Genomic DNA, 17,947 nt, shown 5'->3' on the forward strand with positions numbered 1-17,947 from the left:
ATTTAGAGAATTATTAAACTTATATTATGATAACTTACAAACGGTGCGCCCGATTTAAATGATTTGAAAAGTTATTGACAGATACTGATGGAGGCTTGAAAACGAAGTAATTTATTTTGATAAGACTTAATACCGTATTTATGTAAATAGCTTTCCAATAAACGCTTTACGAATGCCAATTTTTAAAAGTAGTAAAATGGATATATGTAGTATGTTACTCTTAAGGTATAGACATATGCCACCGCGGACTTTTCTGTACACCTTTATAAAATACACAATCCCCCCATATATTATTTTGTTATATCTCAAAGACTTTAGACAGCGTTTTCGTTTAAAGCTCTCAGACGGCTCATGTTTTCCCGACATCTTCGACTAATATCGTTGATGTTCATACAAATAAATACTAAAACCTTCCTCTAGAATCACGCTACCGAGTGGTGATAACTGTCTGATAATCGGTGCAGTAGTTTTTCCGTTTATCGCGAACAGACGAGGCACTTTTTTTTATAATATGTATTGATATATATATTTAGGGAACGCACATTTAATTTGAACCGATCCTTAAAATTCCCGAACGCACCCGAAGTGACGTCACAGCGATGACATCTGGTTTGCTCACTTTTACGCGGGAAAGTATTTTGTCGACGTGACTCGTGTCTTTGTAAATTGAATTTAACTTACTCAAGGAGTTTTGATTTAAAATAATAATGAGTTTGTTCTAGTTAAAAGTACTGGCTTTATAAGGCAACTTTATTTTTTAATAATTTTGTTAGAAACCTAAATATATATATTTATATTTTTTGGTTCTTGAAGCAACAATACAAATGTAAATAACAACAAAGAACATTAAAAACTTCATTTATTCAGATAAAATCTTAAACAGAAATATAAAGCGATAGGAAATACATCTACAGTTCAGTAACAAAGATAATTTAGATAAAAAAATATACAAGTAAATCTAATAAGGACTAGCGAGAGGGAAGGTACAGTGGCCTTATTTAATAATTAAACTTTATGCATCTATATTTATGTCAAAATATTATTTTTTTTCACATCACAGATTATCACAAACATTTTATTAGCTATTTTCTAAAAGTTTTGTTTAAATTTAATATACAATAAAACTATTGGTACTATTTGGCAGACGTCTAAGTCTTGACTGGTGCCGGACTTGAGGATCCTTAGACGGCTGCCAAAAATTCTCTCCCGAGCTCAGTTCCCGCTGAGACATACTGTCTGTTGAGGTCTGAAATTTCAATAGTGTTAAAAGGTTTTAAGGGACATTCCTCTTTGTATGTAAATATAAATTATTTTTGCACACCAATAATAAGAAAGGATTATGTAGATTTATTACATAATATCCATACAAATGTTGTATTTGTCACTTGTGTGTGTTTTTCTAGAGTTCTCAATATTAAGAAATTTGAATTGATTCTCATTTTACACTGATAGGCTAATTCTCATCAGAAACAGCAGAAAAGTCAGCTTTAAAGCTATATTTTTTATCTTTTAAACCTGACAATCTTTTCCACAACTACATATTTCTTACACCAACTGTAGATATGAAAATTTCTTTGTTACCTGTGATCAGTCAATATTTTTGCGGCAGTTGGGGCAGGTCTGCTGCTGCTCCAGCCACGGCAGGATGCAGGTGGTGTGGAAGAAGTGTGTACAGGGGAGGGCCATACACTCCTGACTCGGTTGTATCATGTCAAAGCATATCGAACACTGCTCCTCGGTCCTTGAACGTTCACGACTGAAAAATACACATACTAGGTTCCATCTGTGACCTCATCCGCAACAACTTGGGAGTGGGACTCGAGAGAGAAGTGTAAATATATATATATATATATATATTATCACAATAGATAGTATAGGAAGATGTTTTAACTCACATAATTATCTCAGGTTAAAGCTATATTACTTTAAAGTTTCATCAAAATCCATCTATTAGTTTACAAATGAAAGGATGAATAGACCTCCAAAAATGATCACAAACCTTCATATTTACGATATCAGTAGACAACGACTGCGAGGTAAGTGTATTAACAATATCTACATAAAATATATATAATTGGACGATAAACATAATGTTATAAAAAACCACATATATAAGAATAGTCTCATTTATATCATATACTTGTAATGCTAATTTCCCGCCCAAATCATGCTATGTTCAGGTTCTGTCGGACTATACCAACGATGCCACATTCTGTAGGTTAGGCGTTAAGGTATGACAGATACATATAAAGGTGCTTGAAAAGACAGACTTCATTGAGGAACAAATTATTTTCATTATTATTAGGATATATGCTGTCCAAGAGATTTTTTTTCACTACCTGCTCGTACGAGACAACACATCTACAACTAAAGTATACCTTTTATATTGAGGCTATTATCACTACAAACAAGTTACACCTTATTAATCACATGCATGACATTTTCTACTATCTATATGTTAAAATCTACTTTAAAACCTAGGATCGGCAAATTCTTACAATACTCGAGCGCTGGCGGTGTTTCCATCATTCCTGGAAAAATCATCGTGTTTTACGTTATTGGACAATGTGACGGGCAACTTGTTTGTGAACAACGATATATCAGAAGGATCGATTGATATTTGTCATTACTGAACACAAGATTATTGTATACTCGATAGCGGAACGGAAAGTTGGTATCTCACCTGGTGGACCGCCTAGGAGAGAAAAGACTAGTTAGAAAACTGTTTAATTGATTATTAAATGTCGGTGTGAATGATGGAACATCGAGTGTAGTAGTTACGTCCCACTCCACAAATCCAGACGACTCAATCAGTGCACTATCTATGACATCGTTCACCCGTGACATTAAATCGTTGGTATCACCGTTAGAATCTAAGGATCGGTCGGAGTCTTCTGTCGAGAGACTTGACTCTATGCTCGCTTGACTACTATCAGTCTCGCTGTACTCGGTCTCAGTCTCTGATTCATCGGAACAGATGTTACTGCAGTTGCAAAAGTTTTCACTGTCTTCGTTAATGCTAGTGTCTGTGGTGCTATGCTCAGATATCGTGCTATAATCATCAGAACTGTTCTCCTCTAAGCTATGATATGATAATGACATGAAAAGACAAATGATATGATATTAGACGATGATGCATGGGGATTTTATAATGAAGACGTGTTCAGTTCGTAAGGTCAAAACCAATAATAGATTCGTTTAGTTATTGCTAACATGTGATGCTTCAGTGGACGTGATGCTATTGATTACTTAGTTACACAACAGGAAGCATAAAATTATGTAAATTTTACAAATTACATGCGAGTTGAGGGTGACCTTAAAAACTTTCTAACAAAAGCTGACGAGATATTTATTGTCTGATACGTACAAAGCTCGTTCAGTTTCGCAGTGCCATGCCTCGGAAGTGGAGCCAGATGGTGTGGGATGTTCAGGCCGTTTGCTGAAGAAGTAGTACAGAGCCGCGCCAACCCCGACGCCGATAGCCGCAGCCGCGAGACCTAAACCGCGGCTTGGGCAGTTCCTCTGATTGTCCTCCTCGCGAAAGCTCATCTCTGATAACTTATAAAAACGGAATAATCTTATTTTTTTTCAAATTCACCTATTTTCAGTTAATGCGTTTCGTTATATTTTCTTTCATAATCTTTACGTCAAAAGTCAAATGTCAGTTTGTAAATAATACCATATGCTTCTCAAATGTCAGTTATCAAACACTTTCTGTAGCAATATATCAGATTTTTTTTTTTTTTTGTTAAACAAATATTCACGAAAATATATAAAAAATATACTGATGGTTCTTCAGCAAAATATGTCACAGAATTACGCTCGTTAAATAAATAATGCAATCATATAAAAAAAGTTTAAAATTCATATTCAGGAAGTCAGCATTTGATAGCGGGTGGCAAAAATTTAAAAACTCATGATTTTTTAAATAATTTACTTAAAATTTATTATTTTTATAGGATTTTAATAACTTCCAGACAGACAAGTTCGTATTATTCCAGAATTATTATAGAATTCGAGTTACAAGTATTTCTTACCTCTTAACGGTTACACGAGCCTTTCGGACACAGTTATGTATTATATAAGTAGCCTTAATAGAAACGATCACAGGTTCATATATTTTTATATAAGTGATTGTTGTAATATATAGGGTTTTCCATTAAGGGCGCTTGATCTTTGAAATGCAAAAAAAAATACATGTAGGAAAGATATTTGCGAAATTTTTTTTTTATTTGGAAGGTCTATCGACCCCATTATGTATGGAATATGACATCATTCAAATGACCGCCACGGCTTCGGTTGGTGGCGCGCACACGAAAGGTCCAATTTTCGATGACTCTGGCGCACAAATCGGGCTGTATTTGATCGATGGCGTGGCGTATGTTGACTTTGAGGGCATCGGTGGTTTGCGGCTTGTTGGCATAGACCTGCGACTTAAGAAAACCCCACAAGAAAAAGTCCAGCGGGGTCAAATCGCACGATCTCGGTGGCCAGTTCACGTCGCCTCCGCGCGAGATGACCATGTCCAGAAATTGCTCGTGCAGAACTTCCATCGTAGCGTGTGCTGTGTGGCACGTAGCGCCGTCCTGTTGAAACCACATGTTGTCCAGATCCATATTCTCGATTTCAGGCCAAAAGAAGTTGGTTATCATCGACCGGTATCGCTCACCATTGACGGTGACGGCCACACCATTATCGTTTTCGAAAAAATACGGACCAATCACGCCTCCGGCCCAAAATCCGCACCAAACAGTCACTTTCTGCGGGTGCATTGCCACTTGGTGAACCTCGTGTGGATTGGTCTCGTCCCAAATACGGCAATTTTGCTTGTTGACATAGCCATTCATCCAAAAATGCGCCTCGTCGCTGAAGATGATTTTTTTGCCAAAATCGGCGTCAACTTCCAACTGCTCTAATGCCCAGTCAGCGGACACACGGCGCTGTCTATGGTCATTAACCTTGAGCTCTTGGGTCAGCTGGATCTTGTACGGGTGCAGGCTCAAGTCACAACGCAAAATTCGCCAAGTTGTCGTCTGCGAAAGGCCGAGTTCCTGTGCGCGACGCGGAATTGACTGCCGCGGGTTTTCGAGGACACTGTCGCGCACAGCGGCGATATTCTCGGCAGATCTCGCGTTACGTTGACGCACGGGAACCGGCTGATTGTTAACTGACCCGGTTGACTCGAATTTGTCCACCAATCGACGGATAGTCGACTCGGCAGGACGATCATCGCGACCGTAAAACGGGCGAAGTGCGCGGAACGTTGCTCGAACTGAAGACCCATTTTCATAAAACAATTTTATGATTTGCACGTGCTGCTCGACACTGTAACCTGCCATGGTGGTTTGGGAGGACGGAATGAATATAACACACTGCATTTGACAGCTGTCACTCAAACAACATGGCCGCAATCAGCTGTCAAAGTTCAAGCGTCCCTATTGGAAAACCCTATATTTATCATTCGTCCATATTCATAACAGTCCCTTGCTTAACATGCAAAATTGTTTTGTTGTAAATATTCTATATCTGTGGTCATCGGTCATTCGTAGTAAATCTTATGTATATTTTCACAAACTTACGTATTCTCGTGTTGGTTGGTTGATTTAACTTAGCATCGTATTTTTCGTTTGGAAGTCTGGATGAATACAAAATATATTAACTTACTGATCGCATCAGAATTAGTCATCTGTTTGAAGAGCCTTCTAATAATATATTGGGTTCATACAGTAAAAAAAAATAAGTAAAAAAGTCTGCATATATTGTAACCAATGAAGTAAAAAAGTCTGCATTTAAATTATCTCCATTTTGTTCATAATAAAAGACATCCGAATCTCTTTATCATCCTACTAACAATTAATATTGATTTTACAATATTTTGGCGCGAAAATGAGATATGCATAATCCGTAAAGACACATTCCAAATTCAAAAGTATTTTTTTTATCGTAACAGTATTTCTGGCCAGACCAAATCATTCATATATTAGTTAATATATAAACATTAACTAATACAGAATAAAGTTTGTCTGTCTGTCTGTTATATGTATATAATAGAATTTTATTTTTAATGTCTAGAATACTGTTTATATACAAATTTAGAATGCTTTTAGTTGCTAACGTCCATACATCCGGTTATCGTACGTTCACCTAAATTAAGCAACGTCGGGCGCGGTTAGTACTTGGATGGGTGACCGCCTGGGAATACCGCGTGTTGGCTTCTCAACTTTTTCTCCAAATTTATTAAGATTACCAATTTCGTTCTTTATTAATTCCATTCTTAAGATTTAAAAACATTTTTCTTTGTTATAGAAAACACCTGAATTATTTTAGTTGAGGTATAAATAAAACAACATTTACTTGAACATATATAATATCTGCCTCAAAGTAATATATACACACGTTTGTGGCTTCAACAGAGTTGTCTTGGTGTCACTTCGTCACTCACTTACACAACCGAGACAGCGATGCTTGTCACAAGACAATTAAAATGGCGTCGACGGCTAACTATTCAAGTATAATGCTTTTAAACGCCACTAAGTCCTAAATTAATTACTCGTGTCAGCTTTTTGTAACGAGTTAAATTAAATGAAACGAACACACCGCCCGCCGGCCAGCACAGACAACGCTCGGGTCTAGTACCATGCATTGAGAGGACTCGTCCCGTTTGACTCCTTAATGTTTTGTATTAATGAAGGGCTCTAATTAAAACATTTGGTTCTGTAATAAAGGCTCCTATAGAACATTTCCAGCGCGTAATAAAGGCTCTCTCACATTGACCGGTCGGCCTCTGTAATAAAGGCCCTCTCACATTGACCGGTCGGCCTCTGTAATAAAGGCCCTCTCACATTGAACTTTCAACCTCTGTAATAAAGGCTCCTATTGTATTTCGTTCGTCGAACGTCACTATTATGTGTAGTATAATGCCGCTTGCACACACTCGCACACAACTCGGTAGCACATCCCTACCACAAGTTTTCAACAGGGCCTTATTCCTGTGCCAGAACTAGCTAGCCACTGCATAAACTCAATTTATTACTGAATCATAATTTAAATAATTTCCAATGAGATATTTTTCATTTTTTTTAAAACTTTTCCTCTAAAATTCTTCTTAATTGACCGCGAATTGTTTATGAAGGAATGCAAACGCCATCTCTCGGACCAAATGTTCAATTTGGTAAAACATTAAGGGTTCAAATTAACTTATGAGTAGGAGTTAAAATACACAGTTACTGAAACGACCTAACATTTTAAAGCGCGAGCGTCGACAGCAACAACACATGGCACTGCGTCATGGATTTTATCCTTAGTACGGGCCCGTAAACTCAATACAGACAGTTTGCAGTTCATTCATACTAATAATATCACGTGAGATTGTTGAATATACAGCTAACTGTCCGTGTTGAGTTTCGAACCCATCGTTAGCGTATAGCTTAAGGAGCTTCTTTTAAACCGATGTTATACAGATAATAAAAAATATTTGACATACAAAATATTTCTTTTTCTATATAAGTAGCAAGAAAAAAAATCATTATAATTAACTAGACACGTAAAGAAATACTTTTTTTTATTATTTAAATGACATTCGAATATAACACCTTTTTAGCCGAAAATAAAAAAAAACATCTCCATTTCCGGACGAATCAAAACAGACGCGACGCTCGCCGCTTTGGGAAAATTAAAAAAAAAACCTACAGGATTACAAAACTTCCAATCAGCTGGGAGACAGCATGGCGTCAAAACGTCAGAGTTGGCGCCAACACGCCACAGACTATACTAAAGCTGTTACACGAGGCTTTATGTACTATTTTATTTGACAATAAATGCTCCGGCTTCTATCGCATGTGGTTTATGTCTGTATGTATGTGTGTGTGTGTGTATGTATGTGTGTGTGTGTGTGTGTGTTTGCCTGTGTGCGTGCTCGCGTGTCTTCTATTCCCTCAGTTTGAGAGCGTGGTCTTTGATCAGACCGCCATCTCCTTCAGACACGAACCGCTTGCGGCCCCTGGAACATAATGCACGGTATGTCAGAAATATAGATTTGACCGACACAAAAGAAGGAAGTTCTAGAATTTACAATTTTTTTATGATTAGGTCCAATTTCTATATTTTTCTTTGCATTTTAAAAGTTCATATTTTTGTTAAAAATTGTCAAGTAAGAGTAAGTCGTATCTTTTTAAAAATTTCATGTATGTGAGTATTTTTGCGCGCCTGTGTGTGTATACCTGGTGGGCATCCTGGCCAGCACGTGGTCCCCCAGACGGAACCTCAGCTGGCAGCGCTCCACGAACCTGTCCAGCATGATGTAGGCCAGCGGCACGTCCAGGACTATGTCCGACATGTCCTCCAGCACACGAAGGAAGCCCTGGGGACATGGAAATTATATACATATATATACTGATACATAAAATAGTATTGTCTGCTGCTATTCATATTAACACTGAACTCATGGAAGCGTCTAAAATACCTACATAAAAAAGCAATTCTTAAAATGTATGTCCGTCTGTTAGTTCTGACTAATCTCTGGGAGGGCTGAATCGGATTTGATGGCAATTTTTCTCTCAAATAGGTAATATCATAATTTGAAACGAAAACATTCTCAAGTCCACTAAATGATTACTGAGCTTCTACTCATCCAATTAAATGCAGACTATCAAAATGATATTGCCACCAGCTCTGGCTTTCATAGTCATCTTCGAGAAATACGATGAAAACTCATGGCACTCATCTGGTTTTATAGGTGAGTAAAGCTACTGTGTATATATCCATGACTTCATCATGTGTACTCCACATACCCTGTCCATCTGGTCTGGTGTCACGATGACACATCGTCTCAGCTCGGCTAGGAAGGTACAGAGCTGTTCCTCTACGCTCGAGTTTATGGCTTCCACCGCTAGTAGCACCGTCTGGAGATTGTAGGAATATACATGGGGATAGTATTTTATGACACTGAGACATATATATATATATATATATAATCCATTATGAACGAGTATGTTTTATGCTATTAAATATCTACTAACCTCATAGACCAGCTCATGGTGGAAGTGTGGAACTTCCAGGTCTCTGACACAGCGCATCGCCTCAGCCAGGTCCCCAGATGTAAGATACTCCTTCAGCAACAGCTGGATCTGACGAATCAGGGATTTGACCGGCCTGGGTGTGATAGAGACAATCAGATATATATACATGAAACAAAAAAAGTTACAGAGACCCTGTCTGTTAGGAAGTATGTTAAGAAATTGCTCTTAGAAAGTAGTCATTTCATTCTGTATATAGCCTATTAAAAATGATACATACGATACAGCCTTAAAGAGATGACCTTTTTAGTCTGTATATAGCTTTATGAAATGTCATTTTTAATCTGTGTATCCGTAATTATTAAACTCCAAGTATCTAACGTCACCTGATGCCACCTCCGACCCCCCATATATTGTCCAGCCTCACCAGCCCCTGCTTCATTGACAGAAGAGTCTCCGCCCTGTTTATTGCTTGTCTGAAAGTTATATAACGAAATATATTATATTATTCTCTACTAATACGAATTGTTTGATGTAAAAAAAATATATATATATATATTGATTTTCTTCCACGAGACCAGGCTCTAGTGATTCCACATACAAATGGTATACGCCTAAACATAATCTATTAACCCCGTATTAAGTGTATGTAACCCCGGCTTAAATGTGGGTTGTGACCCACAAGATCATGACCTATTCGGCTAAATATAGACCTGTAATTCTACTGTAATCTATTGACCTGGCTGACGAGTTAAGATCAGCCCCAGTCTTGGATTGCACGAACTTCGGCGGCAGGCAGTCGTCGGCGACACAGCGAGCTATGAAGTTGGACATCAGCACAGCAGCTTCAGGCGTGTCCAGCACCAGGTCCGGGAGCTTCTCCAGCAGACGCTCGAACGCTGGAAATGTTACCATGATAATATTAAAAGATTATAATAAATAGTTATAAAAATAATGAATTAATTTGGGGTAATTTGGATTTATAGTAACTAAAGCTTTATGTGACAGATACGTTAGTGACTAAGTGATTTTACCATAAGTTTGTGGTGTGTGTGTGTGCGTATGTGCTTGCTGTGTGTGTGTGTGTTTGCTTGTGTGTGCGTACGTGCATGAATGCGTATGTGTGTGTGTGTATCCCATACCGTAGGCTATATCCTTAGCAGAGAACACCCTGCCGTACAGATCAGATATAAGTACGGAGGCCATCTCACAGTGTGAGGGTTTGTGGTCAAGCGCTATCTCGATGATTGTTTCACAGACCTGGAAATGGTGGGATCATTACCTCTGGACTTTATATTAAGATTTAGTTTAGTATATAGGGGTCCAGGGCCCAGGTCTTAAAGGTATCTCACCAGGTGACTCCTGGAGGCTGTGACGAACTCCAGCAGGTCTTCAGCAGCTGCATTAGTGTCACCATGCTCGAAGTACTCCAGGATGACCGGTTCAGATTTGCGCTGGAAATATTTTTTATATAAAATGATATATGTACGGTCGTGGGTTTGTTTGTGTGAGATAATCTCGGGAACTAGCGGTTTCTATTGAACAGCTGATCCGCTGATATGTAACGGTAGGTGGCGAAGGTTATATAGGAAATTTTTATAGAGGGTCTGATAAATTCAACATTTATACACGCATGTGTGTGTGTTTGTGTGTGTGGGCGCGCGCGCGCGTGTGTGTGTGCGTGCGCGTGTGTGTTGGGAAGGGAGGGGGGCAAAAAATTATATGGAAAGGCCTTCCTTATAGTTTTAAGTTTTAACAGATGTAGTAACTAGTAAGAGTGTTAGTCGACCGTAAGTGTTTGTTCGTTTGTATGTTCGCAACTTTCTCAGTATAAATGCTATTACGATAACGATGAGCTCTCCTTTATTAGGTTAGGTAATTAATAGGAACGATTTTGTTCATAGCATACCTCTATGTAAAAAATATATTACAGAGACAGATATATAAAAAAAAGCATTATCTCTTACAAAAACTTTGTATGTTATTATACGATAATATCAACGTAGATTTATGAATGAAACTGTAAACTCTCCGTATTCAGTGTGACAACACACTCGTGGTAAGGATAGCTTTTGATTTATCAATTAAATTATATATATATATATATATATGCAGAACATTAAACTGTGCTAAATATGACTGCGACCTCATTAGACCGGGTCAAGACTCTTAATCTAGATGCGGGGAAAAAATATCTCAACAGATTAATCTCGAATTTAGCAATTCTTCAACATTTACCACACTTAGTACGGAACACTTTGTGAGCAATATTAGAATTGAATTGAATAAAAAAATTATTATTATAACGAACAAACTGTCGGTTTCGAAGCGAGTCTCTCCAGCCTCAGGGAGAGTGATCTTTAAGCCCAGCATCTCATATTTGATCCAATCACTATATATTCTTAGTTTGACACAGTTCCAAGGCTTGACGTGACCGCTTTTAACGAGTTCGTTGACATGAGAGCGTTCACATTGATAAACGGCAGCGGGTATATGTGCTATACGTACATATATATCTTTGTATTCGACCTCCTTTGATTGCACCTTCATTGTTACTTACGTGAAAAGTTAATTTGCTTAATATAATATTATGAACTAACTGTAAGCGACATGTTTTGTCATATGACTCAATACAACATACGGGTACAGTGACGTGTACCCGAGGGAAATACATGTATAATTCCCTAACAATCGCTATCCGCTTCCGCTTGAAATATAACCCGATCCTGTACGTGAGCGTGTCGCAATCAAAACATTACAAGACAACAATACAGACGCCATGTTGGTTACGTTATTTTTATTTATATAATACTAGATCTTCCCGCGGTTTCGCCCGTACGAAATTATAATTATTTAAAAAAAAATACAAGCACGTCTTTAAACTTTAAAGTATCCAAAGTCACTCTTTATTACATGAGCTATAGATTATCGAAAATCCCCACAAAATCGGTCCAGTCGTTTCATAGATTGGCCTGAACAAACAGTTCTATACGATTGATGTTATATGCACGGCGTGCATAATGCATGCATGCTGTTATTTGAATATCACAAACAGAAAGTACATTATATATATATATATATATTTTACACATATATGTTTCAATGTCCAATATTTTCTATTTAATTTAATTACTTAACGTATATATATATCGAGATGATGTATGATATAAAATTATCGACAGCAGAACCTCCTTTTTTTGAACTTCGGTTAAGAAACAAAAACAAACAAAAAATAAAAAAAACAATCTGTAGGCATGTGTATTTTACATACAGCCGAAGTCAGTAGCACAAAGGAACAAAATACTCATTTATCCATAATCAGAATTACCCATCTCTTTACCCATCTGTATAACAAACACAAGGTATCATCGTCACTACACACGATACGTCTCCCGTTACACATTCAATAACTTAAGTCAATACTATAGTGTGATATGATTTACGTATCAAAACTGATAACGCTACGTATTTAGTATGACGCGAACTTGGAGTAAGCGTGGTGTGATACTCACCACAATATCCTCAGGATCGGCCTCCACTATGACCTGCTTGAACTCCACGTCACCGTTGACGGCCTCGGAGTCGTAGTTGGGGTCATTCGCGTCCTCCACATACTCCTCCAACAGCTCAGACCCAGGAACACCCCACACGCCCTTACCCCCAGCACCACCTTAGTTAATCATCAATCATTAATGTCAGGGAATACTTTCATTTGACACCCATTTTAACATCCGCCATTTTGGATTTTCCGCCATATTGAATCTGGTATGACGTCACAGATAATAATACCTTATATTAACTAAACTAGTATATAAATGTCATCATTAATATAAAGAATTCTGCTTCAAAATCAAGTTTTAAGATTACACTGGAACACGTTGCATACATACATACATACGCTGCAAACTAATTAGAAATTGCAAAACAGTACGTTTCTTAAACGGTGTTACAGATAACATTTAAACTGTAGGTGAGTAGTTCAAGAACAGAAACAAATACTAAGGGTATTTCTTTTATCTATACAACAAATTTTCGAAAATTTTATGAAGAACAATACTTAAGATAACGAAGTTAATTTCGGAAAAAAACCGATCAATTTAAAAACATTTACATCAAAATCGATCCGGCTATATATGTAGGTTAGATAAAACGTGATAAAGTTCCACCAAACATTCAAGACCTTCCTATAAGAAATAATTAAAGTGAAATAAAAAAAAAATGCTATTGAATAAAGGGTGTGACGCGGTTCATGAAATTCTGGTTTGAAAAAATGTGAATTTTCTTGAAGCGACAACTTCTTATGGGAGGGTAGACCGTTTCGTAACGTAACGCGTTACGCGTTACGGCACTGAGTCTGTTGTCCCTCTCTCTCATATAGGGTATCAGTATTACACGCGTTCAAAGTGTATATAGTAAATTTAGATTAATTCATAAACATAATATAAATTTAACGTATGTAAAATAAAATTAATAAAAAAAAATTGTTTTAATATTGATTAAAATATCCCATCATATCATATCGTATCGTATCATATCATATCATACTTCTTATTCAAAAGTTTATACGCTTAGTATTACAATGCGTTAAAGCGATGTTGAGTGAAAACGTAACGCAACCTCTGGAACTCAACATTCCAGGTGCTTCATCCAGTTCCAGGCTTCTGGTTACATCCAGCTTTTTAAAATGAATTATTCTTAACATATTTCCTATTTGAATATTAATATAAATATATATACAGCGACGAAATATTCATCACATAAAAAAAATAATTTACAAGCCATAGATAAGACGCAAACGAAAAAAAAAACATAAATAATTAAATACCACTTCACCGCATATAATAATGCCTTAGTGTTTATTTTGGTATTGTTATCAGTAGCTGGGTGTGTTATCACCATTCATGGCTTGGCTTGAGGGCAATAATAAAATATATATATATATATATATATATATATGAAAAATATTCTAAGTATTTACTGGTATTTAAAAAGTGACAAAACTTCTCAGCATTCCATGGATTCACCGTGCGGGTGCCGGGTCCATCGCTGCAGGGAGAGGAGCTTCAACAGCGCCTGGGACTAAACCGGGTGTATGTTTAAGGCCCAGCTCCTCTCCGTACCTATTAACTACTAAACAGGTATCAAGTCTAGTACTCCACCCATCTAGGCGACTTCATTGAATCTCTTTAAAGTAGTCTTCCCTAAATAAAGATATAGCTAAATAGAGAATGTCATCTAAATATGTTTAGTCTATAAGTCTTATTGATGGACAGACAAACACACAAAACGGAATAAACTTGTGGTATATGTATTATCAGATAGTCTAATATACTGGGGCACGACCTAAAATCAGACTCGCTGCTCACAAATTTTTGAATAAACATATAAATGTACATCATCATCAGCCTATCGGAGCCCGCTGCTGAGCAAAGGCCTCTTCTCACATGGAGAAGGTTAGAGCATTAATCACCACCTTCGCTCAAGGTGGATTGGCGATTGCAAACTTATAATTTAATATCATAAGCCCAGGTTTCCTTACGATGTTTTCTTTCACCGTCTATCAGTGGTGTCCAAATACTCTTAGAAAGTACATATGACTCGGAGAAATCATGTTGGTTCTTGCCAGGTTTCTAACCCGCACCCTCATGCACAAGAGGCAGACTTTTAACTTCTAGGCGACCACAACTTCATATAACATGTACTTATAATAATATAAATGTAGGTATATGAATTAAATTATAACTGATAGTTTCTAGTTTGACCATACAAACACGTACTAAGGATAACTAATGGCTATACTGGCAATGTCTTAATCATTTTATATAAACAAAAAATTGTACGAAAAATATTATTTAGATTTCTTTAAATTACATAAGTTAATTTTAAAAATTTAAATCACCTAATAGTTGTTTTAAATTTAGGAATATAACAGGCAATGCCCGGATAACTAACTAGTTGTATATATGTTTGTTAAAAATGATTACATTATAATAAAAATTATAAAATATTTTTATTTATTAATAAATTTTAATTTATAAGTAATTCTGTTCATTATCTATAATAACTGGCATTATTTGAAAAACCTTTGTATATATATTTTTATAATCTATAATAATATGTCAATTTAATTTAAAGTAACTACGTTTCTATTTCATTAAAATAAACGCAATATAATTCTATTTATACGGAAGGCATTTTATTTTCTAATAATCCCGAGTCCACAAGGTCGAAAAACATTCGCAACCTTGATACAACCAAAATATTGTTTCGCGCGTAAAATATTTTTACATATATATACATAGATATAAAACGTTTAGAGATTAGTTACTGGACGTATATTAATTAATTTTTAATCGGACGCCCTACATAGCCTTGATAGTCGAAAGTTGTTTACAAATAGCAGGCGTTGCGTAACAAGTCATTCAACTATCATATTGAGATGCATAACCTACCCTAAACATTGATGCTGTATTGCGCAAAAGTGTTTGACCTTGAACACCAAAATGCCGCACGTAAATAAAGGCAAGCCGGTAAACAAAACATGTATTGCTACGGTTTCAGTGTGGACAAAATCCAGAACGTTCTATTGTGTATGGAAATAGAATTGTATTTATATTCATAAGCTCACCTTTCTTTGGCAGTCCCCTGCCGTGACCATTGCGCGGCCGGCGGCTGTTTTTCCAACTGCGATACTTAGGTAGAGGTGTGGTGCCGGGGCTTGTGCCTTCTTTGCTGTTGCTGCGGGTGTATTTTTTATTTTTGCGTCTTAGTTTCTCCGTATGAGAGCCGGTGGCGTCCCCAGCGCCGCCATCCGCGATTTGTTTCACATTCTCATCCGCGGCCACGTTTTCCGAATCGGATGCGGCGCGATCAACTTCCATCGCGGCGACAACAACCGGCTTCGGGTGGGACAGGGAGGAAGAAAAACGCTTTTTAAGGCAACCGACAGCCAATCCACTTGGATTCTACTAGGAAAAATAGTTGATAGCGTCAAAGAGCAATCATAAACAAAGGGGATACTGATTTCATACAGCCTGCGTATTTGTTTTGAGTATCGGAACACATTGACTATTGACTGAAGTTAGCTAAATAACATGAAACTACGTCAATTGTACCAACTTAAAGATAATTCAAGGTTAAATTTATTCTTACTCTATATTGAAACAACATAGTTTATCAGTTTGATATATTTTTTTGTAACATTATATATTTTAGTTATTTATTTAATATATAAATAATAAAAAATAAATAGATAGTTATGATTGTTAGATAATGGCCTCAAATATTCAATATATATAAAAAGACTTGAACATGACTATATCATTTAGGTCATTTTGTTGCAAGGCTACAATTTACAAGTTTGACAACTTAAAGAACTTATTTGTAAATAGAAAAAAAAGTAAACATGTTTAATTTAATTATATAACTAATAATTTGTTTCTGCTTGTAGGGTTGATTTATAGTTAATATTAAAGTTTCCATTTTTTTTTCAATACTATACGTATGTTTCATTTATAAGCTGTTATTTTCTACACATGTCAACTGTAAATGTGTTATTTGTAAATTGACAATTGGTCCTTATCATGTTGTAGAGTTTAAAATTATTTTAAGTTAAAGTTCACATTAATATTAAATTATCGTATAAATTACAAGTAAAGAAATGAAAAGTATAAAAAACGTTTTCGCATCAAAGTTTCGTTTATTAAATTCTCAAGAGAACAGCGAAGAGATAATTTGGTCAAGTGATTCCAGTGACAACGAAACATCTTACAAAGAAAACAGCCTCAATAAGTGCAACAAAATTATAAACAGGAAAAGAAAACGTTCTAATAAAAGACATTTCAATGTTTCCAACCTAGACATATCTTTCACCGAGTCCCAGGACGTTGCGAAAAGTTCGAAAATAGATGCAATTTGTAAAAATAATGCAGTATCACCAATAATTAGTTCAGGAAATATTAAAAAGACTCTTGCATTAAGTCCGATACTTCCGTTGAAACGTGACTCCCCTCAAATAAAAGTAAAAAAGAAATTATTCAGCACTAGCCAAGAGCATAACTATGAACGAAGTTTATCCGAAGGATGCAATACATTAAAAAAAAGTAATAGAACCTTAAAAGAATATACTACAAATAATGCTGGCGACTTCAGCCGAGTTAATCGATTACAAACAAATGAGTATATAATAAGCGAAACCTCGAATAAGTTAAAAGACAAGGTTAAATCATATTTTGATAGTAATTTCAGTTCCGGATCAACTCAACACTCGATAAGTGAATACGAAACTGAGAGTACAGCCAGCAATGACTTAGAAATAACCAGTTCTCTGACCCAAGTGATGCCAGTTAATCTGGAATCGAAATCCTCCTCTGACAGCCTAACAAATTTATACGACATAGAGGCTAAATCTAAAAAGGTCAAATATAAAAAAGGTGGACTTTCGCACAGATTGAATGTGCTTTTAAAAAAACAAAACTCGTCTTTCTCGTTGTGGCACCATGAGAAGTTCCTGGCGGTAAATTCGAACTTTGTAATACCCAGGGAAGATTTCTTTGTGTACCGAGTAAAGAATGTCACTTGTAAATATGGTGTGACTTTATTAAATGCAACCGATGATAATAATTTAAATTATTTGATTGTAATAAACAATATGTACATTAAAAATGATTTGTTAGAAAGAAATGTCATTTTTAAACTCTACAGACCTTTTAAAATAATACACTCTGATAAATATAAGGTAGTGGTGAATGTTTGTAAATTTGAATGTACAGGCATTGGGAGTTGAGCTGTGATAATAAATATAAATTTTCATTATTAAACCTCTTTTATTTATTGTTTGAAGTTGACAGTTGGCAAAAAGGTTTTATATATAATGCCAACCAACCAAAATGTGTGGGATTTTAGAAAATTATAATATAAATTAGCATTTATAA

The 17,947-nt window shown here is 36.1% G+C and overlaps 3 protein-coding genes across 4 annotated transcripts; 1 reads left to right on the forward strand and 2 right to left on the reverse strand.

The window, feature by feature from the left end:
* Positions 1–842: 842 nt before the first annotated feature.
* LOC116776832 (E3 ubiquitin-protein ligase RLIM-like) lies at positions 843–3,678 on the reverse strand. The gene is made up of 5 exons (XM_061529026.1): positions 3,368–3,678; positions 2,684–3,082; positions 2,499–2,531; positions 1,582–1,756; positions 843–1,246 (listed from the first exon to the last, which is right to left on the reverse strand). Exons 1-4 carry the CDS (start codon positions 3,547–3,549, stop codon positions 1,588–1,590), a joined length of 783 nt encoding a protein of 260 aa, XP_061385010.1. The 5' UTR covers positions 3,550–3,678; the 3' UTR covers positions 843–1,246; positions 1,582–1,587.
* Positions 3,679–6,349: 2,671 nt separating this feature from the next.
* On the reverse strand, positions 6,350–16,100 carry LOC116776755 (programmed cell death protein 4). 2 transcript variants are annotated; one of them, XR_009753793.1, is made up of 11 exons: positions 15,643–16,100; positions 12,527–12,684; positions 10,367–10,468; positions 10,157–10,274; positions 9,754–9,913; positions 9,401–9,490; positions 9,018–9,150; positions 8,790–8,900; positions 8,220–8,359; positions 6,857–7,999; positions 6,350–6,819 (listed from the first exon to the last, which is right to left on the reverse strand). XR_009753793.1 is itself a non-coding variant. In XM_061528903.1 (10 exons), the coding sequence occupies exons 1-10, from the start codon at positions 15,893–15,895 to the stop codon at positions 7,927–7,929; spliced, it is 1,338 nt and encodes a 445-aa protein (XP_061384887.1). In that variant the 5' UTR covers positions 15,896–16,100; the 3' UTR covers positions 6,350–7,926. The 2 variants fall into 2 exon arrangements, 1 of the variants encoding a protein (XP_061384887.1); XM_061528903.1 differs by having other exon boundaries at positions 6,350–7,999.
* Positions 16,101–16,550: 450 nt separating this feature from the next.
* LOC116776868 (uncharacterized) lies at positions 16,551–17,833 on the forward strand. Its single transcript, XM_032670145.2, has one exon. It carries the CDS (start codon positions 16,675–16,677, stop codon positions 17,797–17,799), a length of 1,125 nt encoding a protein of 374 aa, XP_032526036.2. The 5' UTR covers positions 16,551–16,674; the 3' UTR covers positions 17,800–17,833.
* The last annotated feature ends 114 nt before the right edge of the window (positions 17,834–17,947 follow it).

This window comes from Danaus plexippus (assembly GCF_018135715.1).
Source record: "Danaus plexippus chromosome 29 unlocalized genomic scaffold, MEX_DaPlex mxdp_36, whole genome shotgun sequence".
NCBI lineage: Eukaryota > Metazoa > Arthropoda > Insecta > Lepidoptera > Nymphalidae > Danaus > Danaus plexippus.